At 32.4% G+C, this 19,000-nt stretch overlaps 1 protein-coding gene across 1 annotated transcript in view; it reads left to right on the plus strand.

The window, feature by feature from the left end:
- Positions 1-14,093: 14,093 nt before the first annotated feature.
- LOC143234203 (putative citrate synthase 2, mitochondrial) overlaps positions 14,094-19,000 on the plus strand; it is a 50,518-nt gene continuing 45,611 nt past the window's right edge. The window contains exon 1 of the mRNA XM_076471373.1: positions 14,094-14,257. Within this exon, the coding sequence (XP_076327488.1) occupies positions 14,210-14,257 (48 nt within the window). The 5' untranslated portion in view covers positions 14,094-14,209. The remainder of the gene's footprint in view (positions 14,258-19,000) is intronic.

A 19,000-nucleotide genomic window follows, 5' to 3' on the forward strand; every position in this document is an offset into this window, starting at 1 on the left:
ATTATAGTTTTAGGAAACTATAAAATCAAAACTTATTATTCCAATTGTTGGAAAAGGTTCAGAGGAGACCTGCTTAAATGACTTAGTGGACAAATTATTTTATAGGAATATGTTAAGATCTCTTAACTTATTTTCTCTTGAGAAAGGAAGGTAAGAGGTGATTTCATTAAAGTCTAAAAGATTATTTGGAGAAATGAGAATATAATGGCCTCATTTCTCTGTGCTGTATTCTGAAGACAGAAGGATGGAAAAGCACAAGTTTTGAAAAGACAGGCTAGTATCCAGTTATGACTATTTTTAAACAGTTTATGGAATGAGTTGTTACTGACAGTAGTGGCAGCTGGCTCTTTATGAAAGTTTAAGAAGAGGAATTGGCTCTTTCCATAAATATATAAGGTGGATGACCAAGAATTCTAATGAAGGACTAAATGGTCCCTTGTCATTCTCATGTTATCATTTAGTAAGACTAAAGCTTTAACATTTTGGCTCACTATTTTGTCAATATTTTCCAGGGCCTCACTAGTCATTTTACAATTACTTTTTTTAAGAAAAGTGTATATGTAGCCATTGTGTCCCAACCAGCTAGTGGCCCTTTAAAAAGGAAAATAGAGCACAACTCATCAGTGGGTTGTGTGGGAGCCAACTTGTTAAGAATAGTATTGATTGTAATTATTAACTTTTAAAAGATATTTATAACCACAATGCATGTTCGTCTATTTACAGAATTTTTGTTTTGTTAATTTTTTTTGTTTTAATAACCATGGTTTTGGACAGTTTTCTGACTATATTGGATAAGTAGATTTTAATTGGTAATGCTGTTATTTTCTTATCATAGTTTCATTCGGAGTTTTTGAAGTTTTGCATCAATATCAAATCTTGGAGACTGTTAAGCAACATAGCAGGTATTACACATCTGTACTATTCAGTAGAACTCTTAATTTGGTATTTTTCACCTTCATTCTTGGGGCATCTGTAATTTTTATCATTTTATTGTTGTAATTTGTCACGTCTCCAAATTTGTACAAATTATGTTCCTTATTACTGATATTATATTGTTACTTAATTTTGGCACATCTTCGTTTATTAACTCTTTGATATTCTTATTTTATTTTATTTGCAATTTTTGATAGTTTTTTATTAAAAAATTATGTAACTCCTCAAATGTGCAGTCATATATTTTAATCTTTTGATACTAATTGTAGGTGATCCGTGGCAGATTCATTTGCCAAGATGTATATTATATCTGTAGGCAATTCTATGTTTTGGGAATTTAATTGCATTTTCCTCCAAGTTTGAATTTCCAGAATAAATTCACATACACCATTAATATGAGTGGACTACCTTATGAGCCATCTACTGGTGAATCAGTGGTGAGTGTTTGGACTTTCAACACTTAATTACAAGATTTTGTTCCCTGCAATGAAAATAGTGCAAATAGTGTAACTTTGCACATGCACAAACCAAAAAAAAAAAAAAATTCTACTGTATAACACGTTACACTTTGTAATCTTTGTAGACTCCTTGTCCATCATTGAAAATGTGAACTTTTTCTGCCTAATTCTGCCTCAGTTTACTGACTGTTGGTTTTCATTAAAATAAAACAAGTGATAACTACCTTCCATATTGGGAAATAATTATTTGATTCAGAACTTAGTACCAGTATACAGATTATATATAAATGACCTTTTGAATACAAGATTTATTCATGCTTTTCTGTACATGCACAGTTAAACTGATTATACTGGTGACATTTAAAATGTCTGTATCTGTGGGATAGTTTTATTTCATTAAAAAATGGAAGATTTAAACCTTGCCATGTATGACAGACACATTTCCTTTCCAAGCATAGAAGTAGATGTTATTAAAATAGATAATTTTCAACATTCACTAATACATGATTATCTTGTACATTCATGACATGCAAGGTAATTTATAGTGTACTGTTATCATATTGATGGTATTGATTCCAATGTTTTTTGTATAATTGTTTTAATGCTCAGCTAACAGGGTGGAGTTAGAATGACTCACAGTGATTTTTCAAGTTGATATTCCAACTCAGCTAATGCTGTTCTTTTCGTTATTATTTTTCTACTTTTTTCTCTGTCAGTTCTTGAGTGTTGAGCAGAGCAGATGTGCTATTGTAGTTCTCTTTCTTACTGTTTAATTGTTCACTGTTTATGGGTCATTCTGACCCCATTATATTATAAAGATAATATTTTTGAAGTTAACAACACAGGGATCATTTAAACCCACTTTACTACTTAGGATACAAATGTTTTAACATACCAGTTGTGTGTTAAGTTGTAGTATATCAAAATATGTAATGTTTCTATAATGTTTCATGACAAATATAGTAAAACCATGAATACATGCACTGCATTTTCTGTTTTGTTTGTTTTTGAACAAAACTATTGTGGGTTATCTGCTGTACTCATTGTGGAGAATCAAACTTTCACTTTTAGTTTAAATCCTTAAACATACCACTTTCCCACCAGGAGACAACATTTTCTGAATAAAATACATAAATGCTTATATTGATATTACATAATGTATCTGTGTATTTTTAGATTTGAGAATATTAAGATGGCTAAAGAGGTGATGGCAAACAATACATTGTATGCTACTGCTGCTTCTCCAGATGCAGTTGTAATATTTTTCAGAAGAGTAAAGAAGAACTTGAGAAATCAGGTTTCAGCATAGATGACAGAATTGATCTTGTGTTTGGCCTGAAGCAATGGCCATTGGTTCGAGGATCTCACAGAGCAGTTATTATCAAAGTAAAAAATGTAGAAAAAGTGGCTTTTCGACTAGAGTTGGAAGTAGACCTCGAGAATGAAAAGAAAGAATATATAGCTGGAAGTTTTAAATGTCCTGGTCTCAGCTGTGATTTTGTAACTAATTCATTTGCTGCATTGGCTTGTCATCACTTAGAAAATCATAGACTTCCCCAAGGTGATGACATAAAACACCAATGTTGTAATCAAGAATTTGAAGTGTTTGAAAGTTTTTGTGCTCATGTTTATGAAACTCACAAAAATTTTAAGGCTGTAACTTTAAACTTTGAAAAGATTTTTGAGGACAAGTGTGATAAGTTCCTGGATACAAAGAGTGTTAAATTTTTTCCCCAACATTTTAAAAAGTTGAGTTTCAGATGTTTGTTTGAATTAGCAGCAGATATTATCCTTAACTTTGGACGGTATTTCATCTTCTTTTGGAACTGTCAGGATTTTGCCACTTGGTTCTTGAAACTAGTTGGTATTCCTTTGGATGTCATTGACCCTACAATTCCAGATAAATTAACTGGTAGTGGAAAAGACAGTAAGGCACGAGCAATCCAGAATTTGAAGGACTGGGCTTGGTACAAGCATCCAATCCAAATACAACACTTTAAGTTAACAGCCTGGAATGGTGAAGCAAGGTGCAGTCATGCAGGATGTGAAGTGTTACCTCCATTTTTCTTTCAAACATTGAAGTATCATTTAGAAGCAGCACATTTAAATAACTAAATATTTTCTTTGGTTAATGATTTAAGATGTGTATTCATAAACAACAATACAGTTAGCACCAACTGTGTTGCTAAGATAGTATCACTTAATAGATGCATTTTAAGAATTGTATTCAACTAAGAAAACTAAAGTGGATTGAACGGTATTTGGAAGACTTCTGTCTTAAAGTTAGATTGTAACAAACTGCAAGAATTTGTAAGATGTCACAGTGGATTCTGTGAGTTATGAATGTTGATGATATAGTATTAGAACGTTTTTGCTTAAGCAGACTGTTATATATGTCATGTGTTCACCAATGGTAACAATTAACTTCTGATTTACAAACTTGTGTTTTTGTTAGTAAAGGCTTTAACATGTTTATGTTGAAAACGTTCATAATCTTTTCTAACATATATATATATATATATACTAACATTTTTTAGCTTGAAATGTAATTATATATTTAGTTTCATCTATTTAAACATGGATATTTATATATCACTTGCTTTAAAATAACATTGAATAAGGAGTTAACAAAGCTGTTATATTTTTCTTACTTACTTATAAAAAAAATATTGTTAAGATATCGGCCACTTTAACTTGTATACAAAAATGCTAGGGCTAAAATTAAACTATGTACAAAGTTTTAGCATTATGTATAGTTTATTTTTTACTGTGTTGTTATTTACAGGTCTGAAAGTATTATAGTGTTATAAAGATTACTCAATAAACAATAAATGTTTTGTTTTATTTTCAGTTGAATATAAATCCTTTAATGTTTCATTAGCTGAAACTATTTGAAATCATGAAGAGATCAAATGGAAAATGTAGCTTCTAAGTTCTTTTGACTGCATCTCAATTTTTAATTTTTAAAATGTACGCTCTTGGTAAAAGAAATTTTGTTTGAGTAGGTTTCTGTCAAGTCAGTCTTAAGAATATGCAAAGAAGAGTTTATCTAAGACTTTTTAAGTAAATATTAAGTTATAAACATAAAAACGCACAACAGAGAGAATGAGAAAACCAAAGTATGAACTTCTTTCGAGTTTGTTAAGAGTTGTGAAAACATGGCTTATATTAGTAAACGAAAAGCAGACGTGTGCAAATTTTAAGAAAAACAGCCACGTGGTTTAGTGTGACCTATTTATCTCCATAAAGGAGAAGTTATCTACCTTTAGAAGGTCATTACTCTTACAAAACTTTACATATGGGTAACAGAAAGAGACAGTGACACCTTTCAGGAAATAATTGTAAAGACATAAACAATTTTGTCAGAATTCACACAGCTTCTATAAATGTGTAACCCAAAATCTGTTATGAAGCGAAGGACTTTAATGCAGTAAGATAAGTGAGAACAATTATAATTAGTAAACTACTTTGTTGTAAAATAATACTTGTATACAACACATTTTCGTTATTAATAATGTGTTGAAATACACATACGAGTTGAGGCATAAAAACAACTAAGGAAGTTTATACTATTATACAGAGGCATTACGAATTAGATCAACACACATGTGTGTGTGTGTGTGAGAGAGAGAGAGAGACTATGGTATAACAAAGACACGTTCCCTAATTTAGATCGCAAAACAACAAATCTTACATCCAAAAATTTAATTGTACGAGCTTTAACTTGTACATATTTTATGAGAAGGATACGATTCAGAACTTCTGTTAAGAATCGTCTTATGAGATATGTTGTGATGCAGGGGTATATTGTGGGTTTTCGGTCTTTCGTACTTAAAATAGTTGGTGGAGGTAGCCACTTCGTTGCTCTTACCCTAGTTACTTAAATAACTAGGTCAATCAACAAGTATGTTACATGTACGACTGTTGTAATGTCGAACACAGTGTAGAGGGCGAGAATGATAGTCGGTGACGTTGGTAATGCCTGCATCCTGGAAGAATGCTATTATTATAAGTAGTAATAGTGCTAGAAGAAACATCGCCATACGGGCAGCTGTTTGCGCTAGTAATTACTAATCGTAGCATACCTCATCGAAAAACATCTGTACACTATCCTGTGACTTGGGCATTATCTATATCCCAGGTGAAAAGAGACTTGACCAAGAAAATCAAAGATCTTTTAAATGATCGCTGTGGAATATATCCTGAGCCTTAGGTGATGAAAATGTGCGTTTTCTTAGAGCAAAGCCACATCGGGCTATCTGCTGAGTCTACCAAGGGGACTCGAACCCTTGATTTTATGGTTGTAAATCCGTAGACTGCTGGAAATGACTACTGTAATATATAAACTGAGGCTTAGGTTGTTATTAAAGTAAGTTCACGATGCCTGACATATTATTCACACACAAAAGCGTTTATTAAATGTAGAGAACCCCTTCAGTGGTAAGTATACGGGCTTATAACACTAAAAATTTGGTTTCAATACCGGTGGTGGGCACAGAGCAGATAGTCCAATGTGCAGCTTTGCCATTAGCTACAAACAAACAAAGAAGAAATCAGAAGAAATTCTTTTAATATATTTCTGAACATGTCTGAATAAAAATAAATTTTATTTCTAACTTTAGTACGGTAAAATATGGCATTTTCCAAGCCACATCGCGCATAAATAATTTATTTTCAATAACCGAATACGAATGAAAAAGAATTGGAATGTACAAATAATAACAAAAATTGAAAGAAACAACAAAACAGGTTGTTTTATTGCAAAGACGACTATAAAAACACAATAAAGTAAAAAATAGATGACTTAAAAATAAACATAATGAAATGCTCTCATTTGTGGATACAAACTTAAAAATTTATAATACAATCTAGATTTCAGCCACTCAGCGCTAAAAACTTTAAATAAAGCTGAAAGCACAGTAATTCTATGTACATTTTGTGAAGTTACTGCAAGCAAAAAGGTTTTGTTTTTATTTCATAAATTGTTGAAAAATATTTTTAAATTTTGTGTTCTTCATGTAAACATAAAACTGTTATATAGATTGATATTTATAAGCTATCTGTGAAAAGTGGTGGGCATATGATGTTTATGAATAGTTTTCAGTGAAGTTATCTCCTTGTACTAACTTCCTCTCTTGTCTTCTATATATAGACCTGAGGCTGACAAGACGATATTTAAGTTAGCGTGCCGTTTTTAGTATCAACTGGTATGCATAAGAATGTACTGTAAATGTTTCGCCCTTGTTTGCCTAAGGAAGGAAAATATAAAGTACATGTAGTGCACTACACCAGTTGTACTTTGGGTAACAGGTTAATATTTTATTAATGTGATATTTGTTTGTTTTTAAATAATTTCCGAACAACTTTAAACATTTTACTATTTTCTTAATATTTTGTTTTTAATAATATTAAAGTAAAAATAAAACAAATTAATGTTATTTATAAACGGTTAATTGGTAAAGCGTAATGTTATGGTACAAAGCAAATTTTCAATCACAAAGCGGTAGGAAGGATTTTTGACCACAGAACAATGATTCAGTGACAATTAAGGTTTTCTGTCGGTGTGACAGTAGTAAGTCCGGCCAGGTGGGTCAAGGCGTGCGACTCGTAATCTGAGGGTCGCGGGTTCGCATCCCCGTCGCGCCAAACATGCTCGTGGGGGCGTTATAATGTGACGGTCAATCCCACTATTATTTAGTTAAAAAGTAGCCCAAGAGTTGGCGGTGGGTGGTGATGACTAGCTGCCTTTCCTCTAGTCTTACACTGCTAAAGTAGGGACGGCTAGCGCAGATAGCCCTCGAGTAGCTTTGCGCGAAATTTAAAAAGAAAACAAACAAAACAAGTAGTAAATCCACGGATATGCAATGCTAACATCGGAGTTTCGATTCCCTGCGGTGGGTACAACAGATAACCCCATGTGGCTTTAAATAGTCGCATGCCCTCAGACCCCCGTAGAAGTAACACGCTTTGCACAATGTATGTTGAATTTTGGTCTCATAACTTAGGACTCCCACTTTCAAACATACTGCCTATAGGCCTGAATGCTTTTGACGATTTTATCACAAAAGGAGTGTCTTTTTTAATTTAGAACAAACGGTATAATTACTAAACTTAAGCATAAAGTTGAGCATTAGCGTGTTAAACATGAGTAAAAGAAAGATTTTATATTGTCCTACATATGTGTGAAAATTTCAAATGTTAGGAATATCATCTGTGTATATTTTTTACAGTAAAAACAACGTTTTTTAATGATATATTTGTTTCATTGTGTAGTAACATTTTACTTGTACAGTTTGAAAACTCTAGGTATTTAACTTCTTTCTTTTTTCACGGATCCTAGGTTGTAATTATTTACTTTCAACTATGTTTGTTTTGAATTGTGTGTAAAACTACTCGATGGCTGTCTGCACTAGTCCGTTCATAATTTATCAGTGAAAGACAATATGAAACGCAGCTACTCATCACCATCCACTGTTAATTCTTGGGTTGCTCTTCTTCCAACAAATAGTGAGATTGACCGTGAAATAATAATGTCCCCACCGCTTAAAAGGCGAGCATGTTTGATGGGGCAAGGATTTGAACCCGCCATCGTCAAATTACTAATCGAGCGTCCTTAACCACCTAGCCACGCCGGGCCTGTTTGTTTTGAGAATTTTATAAAAGGCTATCTGCACAAATCTATTCTTAATTTTGTTCTGATGCATTATACTGAAGGCAACTAATCAAATTGCTTGTCACCAAACCTTAGTTTATTCTTGTCTAATCGAATGATGTGATTTGACTGTCACTTTTATGGTCACATCTGTAGCTCAAAGGTGCAGAGCGCGTTTTTGTGGTTATGGGTCCGAACAGTTAACCCTCTGATTCCTAAGCCACGAACAATCATAAGGAGACGATGAGACAATTTTTTTTTTAATCATTGCGTGCAGGCCCGGCATGGCCAAGCGCGTTAAGGCGTGCGACTCGTAATCTGAGGGTCGCTGGTTCGTATCCCCGTTGCGCCAAATATGCTCGCCCTTTCAACTATAGGTCGTTATAATGTTACGATCAATCCCACTATTCGTTGGTAAAAGAGTAGCCTAAGAGTTGGCGGTGGTTGGTGATAACTAGCTGCCTTCCCTCTAGTCTTACACTACTAAATTAGGGACGGCTAGCACAGATAGCCCTCGAGTAGCTTTGTGCGAAATTCCGAAACAAACAAACAAAACAATCATTGCGTGCATCAGTTTCCTTTCTTTCCTTTTTATTTTTTTCTGTAACATAAACATTAAACACGAGAAGCAAATCTGCTCATGTTTTTAGTATTGGCAAATTACAGTAATTATAGTATGATCGTAAATTTTTATCATTTAATGTATTCGACCTAAATACATCTGCTATTAAATAGGGGCTGGTTTCTTCCGTGATAACAACTTATGTGCTCATTTTTTGTATGACAAATTGAACGAACCATTATTACTCATTATTTTTAGAAACCAGGTTTCAAAGAGAATACACGAAAACGACAAAAACCTGTGACAGTAATTTTTTTTCCTATAGCTACTTTATTTTTCTGTTCTAAAATATTTATGGTGTAAAATCTATAAAAAAAATTGTATTTAATATGCGGTATCATATTCACAGTGAAATCTTCTAAGTTATCTGTGTGAGTAGGTCCTGAGCGAAAATGATAACTTTATTATTTAAAAATGTTATTTAATCTTCACTGTTGGAGTTGAAGAATATTCTTTCAAACATTTTGCTTGAAGTAACGTAACTATACTGAAGCGATCCTACATTCGTTACATTGTGGTAACTTCCCAGTAGGCAGTTCGAAACGTTATCTCTTTATATTCTAATATCTCTAAAAATCGTTTCTGTACGTTACTTTTAAATAAAAAACAAAACTCACATTATTTATAAAGATAATAAATTATACCTCTTTAATATACACATCAAAACAAATAAATGAAAGACTGTATAAATAAAACCTTAAGCAAATGGCGCTTTTTAACCTGGGTAAAGGGCCTTACTCGATTTCGTCGTGTGCGTGTGTTTTTCTTATAGCAAAGCCACATCGGGTTATCTACTCAGCCCACCGAAGGGTATCGAACCCCTGATTTTAAAGTTGTAAATCCGTAGACATACCGCTGTTCTAGAGGGGGGCAATTTCGTTACATCAACAGCTATAAAGTTTTCTATGTTTGCCATTTTTCCAAATTATTGTTTGACTTTGTGAATACACTATTTTTTTTTTTCATAACTAAGGTAAATGAACTTCGCGAATCACGACGTTAAAATATTTAATTGTTACTATCTAGTTAAAAATCGAAGTGATCTTTGTTTGTTGTGAATGGTAAAAGGCTATTTTTGGTGGGACGTGGATTCGAACCCACGACCTTCAGATTGCGAAGTAAATGCTCCTAACGGACTGGCTATGCCAGTTTGAAATAGCTTTATATCAGTTCTTGAAGAATCCCCAGGAGGGCAGCGGTAAGTCTACGGATTTACAACGTTAAAATCAGGCTTTGATTCCCGTTGGTAGACACAGCAGATAGCTCGATGTTACTTTACTGTAAGAAAATACAGTTTATATATAATGTGGCCTTTTTTTCTAGAATTTACATTGTTTTTAATTTAATAAATGCTTTATTTTAAAACCACTTACTGATGTCATGCACTCTCCCACTATGTTATATACTTTTCTTACTCTTAGTTTTGTCTGGTGTTAGATTATTTATTAATTTTTTTTTAATCCGAGGTAAGCTTTCACACTGGCTTGTACTTGCGTGAACGAGGTAGTCTAGACGGTTAAGCTATTGGAGTGGATTTTATTTCTCAATTGATATTTTGATAAGGTTTTGTCTTCCCAGTAATGAAAATGGTGCCTGCCCAACTAATACGCTTCACATCAGGGGCAAAACGATGTGATCAGTTAGTAATGTTAATGAACTGGTTCAAAATTCCTTTAGGTAATAATGAACGTTGGTTGGGTTGATAGAGACACAACATTCAGGTTTTCATGTGATAAGAGCAGATGCAAATCCTTTAGATACTGTTTCACTTAAGAAGTGTATTTATTTTAATACTAACTCCTGATCACATAAAACTACCTTGTTAGACTAATTTACAAATTAGTATGATTAGGGAGTAGTTTTTCTTTGATTAACGATATCGTATGCACATGTGGATAATAGTGAAAAACCACAAACTGCACTAAGTGTCAAACTTATGTCAGATTTAAAAAAAGATATTCTTGAACCAATTTTGACATCGTACAACAACTCCCTGTGAATATAAAAATGTGATGCGATTTAGGATCAATAGAAAATATCGAAATACGAGATCTCAGGATCAGGATACATACCACTGAGTTAGGTCTTTGAAGTTTTTATACCGTAATAAAGTTTTTCTTCATAATTTTTCTCATAGTTAAAACATTGATAACGTTCACATATTTAATAATACACGAACGTTTATTTAAAAAAAAAAAAACGCCTTTCCAGTAATAATTATGAATTATGTTATTCAAAACTATTTACATTATAAAAATATCTCTATGCAGCCTAACTGGAATGTTACCCACCAAATGAAAAATTATTTAATCCAGCCATATATAAATAAACAGGATATTCCAAATATGAACCATTTACACACACTATGTCATATCCTCAAGTCAAACTAAGATGTGTTTTTAAGTCTTTATGCAGAGTAAACTATTCCTGCAGTTATAAGGATCGAATGCCTGCTTATCTTCAAAACTTCTTATGTAGTATATAAATATAATGTCTTAAACTTTTTTTATTCTGAACCTATCACTAAGTGGTAAACGGTTCGCAAACAAGAACATACCAAATAAAAAACAAGTCATTTTCAAGCATATAAAACATATGTTGAATGAGTTTAATGAACCTATAAGCAGAGCACAATTTAAAGCCCTCAAAAAGCTAAAGAGAAAACAATAACTGCATATAAAGTAAATTTTATTGAACATTATATTTAAACGAGGATTGAACAAGCAAAATAGTACTCTTCGTTTATCAATAATATTTTCAGTCATTAACGGGCTAGGCATGGCCAGGTGGTTAAGGCACGCGACTCGTTATTCGAGGGTCACGGGTTCGAATTCTCATCACATCAAACATGCTTGTCCTTTCAGCCGTGGGAGCGTTATAATGTGATGGTCAATCCTACTATTGGTTGGTAAAAGAGTTGGCAGTGGGTGGTGATGATTAGCTGCCTTCGCTCTAGTCTTACACTGCTAAATTGAGGATGGTTAGCGCAGATAGCCCTCGAGTAGTTTTCCGTGAAATGCAATATTTTTATTGTTCCAGATTTAAGTAGTTTTACGTAACCATCTTTATGTATGTTATTTGTCTATTCACAGTTACTTTATTTTTCATTGACATTAATTTCGATATTGTTTTATTTTATTTTTGTTAAACGCTTTATTATTTCGAAACTTTTCATTTTAGTTTATTGGTTTATTTTATTACTAATATAAAATGAGTCAAACAATTAATAAAAACAAACTAAACTGAAGTTTCTTCCCTGGTTTTAGGAATAAAGTATATTTGTGATATTTTTATTAAGTTATGGCCTAAAAATTAAAATATATGTTTAATATAAGTATTTGTTGCTTATTCTGTGTGTATAGATCCTCGCTTGGAGAGCAGTACGTCTATCGATTTACAATACTAAAACCAAGGGTTCCATCCCCTTAGTAGACACAGCAGATAGCTCGATATGGCTTTGCTATAAGATAAACACACACACTGTTTGAACAGTTCCGTCACCAAACATACCCCACCTTTCAGTTTGAAATATTATAATGTGGCAATCAATTTCACTTTCTGTAAGTAAAAGAGTAGCTCAAGAGTTGGCGGTCAGTGGTATTTACTAGTTGCTTTCCCTTCAGTTTATCACTTTTAAATTGGGAACGGTTAACACAGGTAGCCCTCGTATAGGTTTGCGCGAAATTCGATAAACAAACAAGCATTATTCATTACAAAGTTTCCAAGGCAATCATTTTTTCAAATTTGGTGTTTTAATTGATTAGACAGGAATGTTTTTGTTAATCAGAATTCTTAGTAAGTATAAGTGCTATTCAAACACACTTATGCTACTGTGCAAAAGCGTAATGACAAAGTCAAAAAATAGATTTCAGACTACTTTCATAGAATAATGGTATGTAGTTCTCAGGTAAAGCATCAAAAGTTTATTAATCTTCATATTTAGTATATCAGAAATTCTGTGGAAGTGTTTGAGTTCAAAAAACAGTTAATATTTTGTGTGTCCCCTTTTTGTTTTAATAACTGCAGACAGTTTTTCACATACTGTTGCAACATACTTAATCAAAATATCTGTTTAGATTTACTCCAAACATATCTAATACATTCCCATGAAATTTCTTTAGAAATACCTTTTGATTTGTTAAGTTTTGATCTAATAAATCCCAGATCTGCTCAGTTGGGTTAAAATCGTGGCTCTGTTGGAGGGCCATTACATCATTTGGATGACTCCAGAAACTTTTTTCTTATCTAAGTCATTTCTGCAAAGGCTGGATGAGTGTTTGGGCTCATTATCTTCTTGATGATAGTAGAATTCTTTATCCATAATATGTAAATCACTGGGTATATCATGACGTATCGGTATCTGATGCTGCTTGCGCTGGTTCATTATTATATCTAGTTTGCAAATATCACGTGTCGCATCAGCAGAAAACATCCATAAACCATCACACTGCCACGCATTGAGGTAAGTCTCTTTAAGATGAACCAAAAAAATATTTCAAACATGGACCCAAACGTCCATAACACCATTTTTCCAATAATCAACAGTCTAATTTTTTGTGTATTTTAAGAAATTTCAGTCTATGGACAATAATTGGAGATTGAAATGAAGGTTATTTTAACTGCTGCACGACCAAATATTCCACTCATTGAGTCTTCTTGACACTGAACGTCAAGACGATTTTCTGTCACATGATCATTTATCTAATGCTTGAAATCAGCGGTAATCTTTCTTCTGTCCCTATAGCTGCATAAACGAACACACTTAACATTAGTGTTATTGAGCTTAAGTGGTGTACCTATTCCTCTTCTGTTTTCAAATTTATCTGTCTCAGTCTCACGATCTAAGATATACTTAACAGTGTTTAGGGAGTATTGCAAGTCTGCACCAATTTGTCGTAGAGTCCAACAAGCATCACTACAAAGCTTTTATACGAACTATCTGCTTTACTGACAATTCTCTAATCTTTTTGGGCTGTGGCATGACTACAAAACTTTTTATTATATAGTTAAGACACTGACTGAATGGGATACTATAACAGTCATTTCAGATCTCAAATTTGATCAATATGTTCATTCAAGCAAAACACTTATGACACGTCCTTATTATAACGTCGTGTAAAAATATTTTCTTTATTCAGTGTGTAGTTCAATATTTATTTTCCACTAGCAAGCCAAATATTAACCATATGTGTGATTTGTTTAATATAATTTTTTTGGTAATTTATTATGACCGAGAGTGTTTAAAAGCTAAAAAAAAAAAAAAAAAAAAAAACGAACCAAATTTGTATTGTTAAAAATTCGTATATTTAATTTCAAAAATGAAAACGATATGATAAGAATAAATTTATATTTTTTTCTTTAAAAACAACACAAAATGTAATTTTGAAAAACATTTATGCACTTTTTTTAATTTTGTTATTATTTTTCATATTGTAATACGACTGCTGTCGTATATAGACAGACCGGGTAACCTTCAATATCTTGATTCGTGAGTTTGTTAATGAACGGTTGTGAGTCGTATAAGATTCTTTCACTGAAATCATCATGGCTTTAATTAGGAGTTGTTTTTGCAGACTGAGCAATTACTCTCAGGTAGCAAACATACATCATTATTTTTTTTTCCATAAAAGTTTCATTTCATAAATAGATTAGAATTATGGTGAGACTCAACTCTGTTTTTTTTTTGTTTTTTTTTGCTCTAGGGCCTAGCGTCGGTAAGAGTTACAACCTTTATGACTGTAGGCTTGGTTTAGATGGCCCAGTTACTAATAGTTATAGTATATACTATATGTAATAGTAATATACTATTAACTTAGTATTATTGCTGTAATATTTGTGCAAGACATCGATCTATACATATTCTAGCGCTTAAATTTAATTATTTTAGTAATAGTTGTTTTTCATGGAGGAAGAGGTCTACTGTACCTGACCCTCCTGGGTATACAAATATGTATACCCAAACACCAGAGAGAGAGAGATTTTTTCTCAAAGTTTGTGCACTGTATTAAGACAGTTAAATGTTTATTAATATAATAATACTGTAATATACTTATAACTTTAGCATTTTATTCTCTACATTATGTAATGCTTAAAACTAAAAATGTTGCATACTTGTAGTAGTACCATTTAAGAGAATTTTATAATGAACAAGTTTGTTAAGGAAAGTAATTGGGTGAATTTTGAAGTGATGAATAATATCTTTCATTTGTGAGATTATTTCAATTTTCATCCAGAAGTATGGTGCTTAGAATTACATCGTGAAAGGCCATTTGATCCATGTGTTCTAGTCCATTTTTGTACACTTATCCTAATGAAAAGTACATGTACAAAAATTTCTAATACTCAACTCTGATCTCTTAAAATACACAGTCTCTTAAACTCCTTTAGCTTTATTATTTCTTATAGAAAAATAACATTGTCTTAGCTGATATTCCATTTCTTAATACTGTGTTGTGTATTCTAACTTCCTACACAGCTTGTATGAAAGTATCTTCTAAATTTATGGATTCCAAACCTCCAATAGTCTTAAAAAATTTCAATTGTGTTTTTTCCAGTTCCTGTCTTCTTTAGTGAAAAAGGCCTAGCGTGGCCAGGTGGGTTGAGGCATGTGATCGTAATCTGAGGGTCGTGAGTTCGCATCCTCATTGCACCAAACATACTCGCCTTTTCAGCCATGGGGGCATTATAATGTGATGGTCAATCCCAATATTCGTTGGTAAAAGAGTAGCCCAAGAGTTGGCAGTGGGTGGTGATGACTAGCTGCCTTCCCTCTAGTCTTACACTGCTAAATTAGGGATGGCTAGTGCAGATAGCTTTTGTGTAGCTTTGTACGAAATTAAAAAACAACAACAAAAAAACAGTGAAAATATGTTAGGAGATTTAAATCTGTTCCCATACAGCAACCCCCTTCAATCTTGGATTCATTCTGAGGATTTTCTTCTGAACTCTTTCCAACAATTCAGTATTCTTTCTTTAAAAAAGTTACCCAACCTAAAAACAATGATCAAAATGAGGTCTAAGTAGTATATTGTTAAGTGAACCATTGAACTGAGTTATATTCATATATCTCAAAATGGCTGGTATGGGTATTAACACTTTTACTGGTAAGAAGAGAACAAAGTTTTGACCTTCCTAGGTCATCTTTAGGTTAAGAAAAGAGAGAGAGTATTTGAATATGACTGTTGATGGACAGGTCTTAAGGATGAGAGTATAAATGGGTCCCGGATTGTAGGGGGCATTGCAGGTGGATGTTAAGTTATTAATTAGTATAGGTATAAAGTTGTTTCTTTATATTGGTTTAATTTTGGTTTTAGTTACTGTATAAGTAGTGCTTCTTTGAGTTATATTCAGTGTATTAGTATACAACCTAAAATCATGTTTGCCTTACTAGCAACTGAATGATTAACAAATTTTGTAATAGACCTTCCTATGTCATTTTCAGCTTGTTTTGATAAATAAAAGAGTATGATAAAAAGAGATTTTATGGAATTTGATGATTGATCATCAGGCTTAATTGATTATTGTCTCATGAGACTTGGATAGAAGGAAGCAATCTAGATTAGTGAATTATTTTTGTTTGTTGTGAGGTTAATTAGGCTGAACAGCCTTGAATTAACTGGGAAGTAATGAGAAATCTAAATGCAATATTTTAATTACATTAATTGATTTAATCGTAACTTAGATTAATCAGTTATGTGAAGTTAATCAATGCTCAAATATAAACAAACTGATTGTCAGGTTCTAGTTATCATCTTCAAGAAAATGGTTTCTACAAATTATTAAATATATAATAAGAATGTTTTATCTAGTGGCTAACCTAAATAGGAAAAGAATTATGATGTTTTGAACATTTTTATTAATTTAATGAGATGACTAAAAACCTTTGTCTCCTTCAAATGATGTATTTCAACTCTGACAAGTCACTCCTAAAGCATAGATAAATTATTTATAAAAATGCCAAATACATAAAAAGAAATTAACATAGTTATGTGTATTATCATTACTGAAAATTTAAGGTTTGTATGTTTGCCATAAAAAAGTCATTGATAACATTCATTCTCTAAAAATGTTTTAAAAATAATGCCATTTAAGTTGCATTTGGAAGCATTAAACCAAAATAATTTTCCATATCCATCTGCCAAATTAACCCTTTTGTGATGGGTTAGGGGTCAGAGGTCATTTCATCGCATGTGTTGACTTGCATTCAGAATTTTATTGAACTACTATTTTATAATTTATGTGAATAAGTTAGAAATCAAATTGCAAATTATATTTCAAACTTTAATGTTGTATGAGTTAATTTCTTAATTTGAAAGTAAATATTAAAAGAACACATCTAAATATAGATTTTAGTGAGTCATATGGTACATTGAATTTAGCACTGTTTAAAAATTAGATGTTTGTGATGTCAAAATACTAAGTCTTTAAGTTTTGTACAAATTAGGAACTCAAATTACTAATGTTATCAAGCTAGAATGGAAAATACAAACTTCCTATCTTTTCATCTTGCCGAGATACAGGTTATGTACTGAATCAAACACTGTGGCCCTTTTCACTTTTAATTTTTAAAAATGGTCATTTATATACATTTACTCCAATATATGACATGAATAACCAATCAACAGCTTAGAACTTGGAGTCGTTTTCTTAGTCATTTTAAGGAGGTAGGTTGTCTGTAGTCTGTGAAGTGTTTTTTTTTTAATCTAAATACATCTTAGTTACCATGCTTAGTAAATTATAGTGGAATTGGGTGATATCATTATAGTTATTTATGATGTTTTGGTTATCCTTCATGTTTAGAATTTTAAAAGGTTTAATAACCTTTGTCCAGCTGCAACTTTGAGTACAAAGGTTGTAGTGAGAAGAGAATTTTCTGCTATACTTCTTGATTTATTGTTCTATATTTTAAGAAAAATAAGTTTAATACAGATTATGACTATTTAGAAATAAATTAAAAGTATGTATATATATAATGTATAATAATTGAAATGTGACTGTATATTACAAAATACTAGTCCAGTAAAACACAGCCAAGAGGGGGGGAAAACTGAAGGTCAGTTTTATATTATTGAATACAGTAACATGAATTTGCATTCTCCACGTAAGTGGAAGTTATGTAATGTTAGCTTGGCACAATTAGAAGATTAGTATAATAAAAAATAAATATATATGTAAATATACAGCATTATGAGACTGAAGATACTTGGGCTAAACATTTGTATTTTCATGTTATGATATGTAGTTGCTCTGGTATGGCCTGGTGGTTAAGGCACTTGACTTGTAATCCAAAGGTCACAGGTTTGAATCCCTGTCACACCAACATGCTTGGCCTTTCAGCTGTTAAGGCATTATAATGTGGCAGTTAATCCCACTATTCATTGGTGAAAGAGTAGCCCAAAAGTTGGCATTGAGTAGTGATGACTAGCTGCCTTCTCTAGTCTTGCACTGCTAAATTAGGGATGGCTAGCACAGATGGCCCTCATGTAGCTTTGCATGAAATTAAAAAACAAAGTGATAAGTAGTCATTTTAGCATGAGAAAAGCATAATTTATATTTATTTTCTAGTTTTTGTTTTTTATGATGGTTATGAGGTCGGTCAGTTGACAAACCTCGCATAGTTAGGATATAGAAAAGAACATAATATAGTCTTGCTGAAAACAAACATTTGAAATGTGTTTGAGAGGTTTTAGATATTACATGAATATGTGAGATTTTTGGGACAAAATTAATTTTTTAATCATAACAGGAAATCACTCTACACTCAGACTAGTAATGAAACACTATTTTTACAAACAAATCTATAGCAAAAATATTTTATTAAATATTCTGGTTTTTTGTACACAAAATACTTGTAATCTTTACTAAAAATCTATTAAATGTTGTGAAGATATACATGGTGTATCAAATGTTTTATAGTACATATGCTTATTATTTGCAAATGTGTAGATGAGCTCATGTTACATTGAGCCTGTAAGGAAAGGATTGACAAAATCTTAAGAACAAACAAGTCTGGATTTAGGTTTCAGAACCTTAACCAGTTACTTCTAGTCCCCTTGATGTGGATTCCTGTATGTGGTGAAGGGACCTCCCAGAGAAGGTTCTGTTCTTACAGTTTATTTTCTCTGGGATCTAAACATTCACCTGCATGTTTGCCATGCATGGTAACCCGTGAAGGGGAGGAGAAAATCCTAGTGGTTGAGGGGTCCAACTCCAACATACTATTTTGGCCTTGAATTCCTGTAAATGGGCAATTTTGGGGTGGCCCCCAGATCAATCAGCTAGACCATTTGGGCCATGGTCAACTGAGTACCAGCATAGGACGTCCATAACAGTTGT

This window comes from Tachypleus tridentatus, chromosome 12, assembly GCF_004210375.1.
Source record: "Tachypleus tridentatus isolate NWPU-2018 chromosome 12, ASM421037v1, whole genome shotgun sequence".
Taxonomy (NCBI): Eukaryota; Metazoa; Arthropoda; class Merostomata; order Xiphosura; family Limulidae; genus Tachypleus; species Tachypleus tridentatus.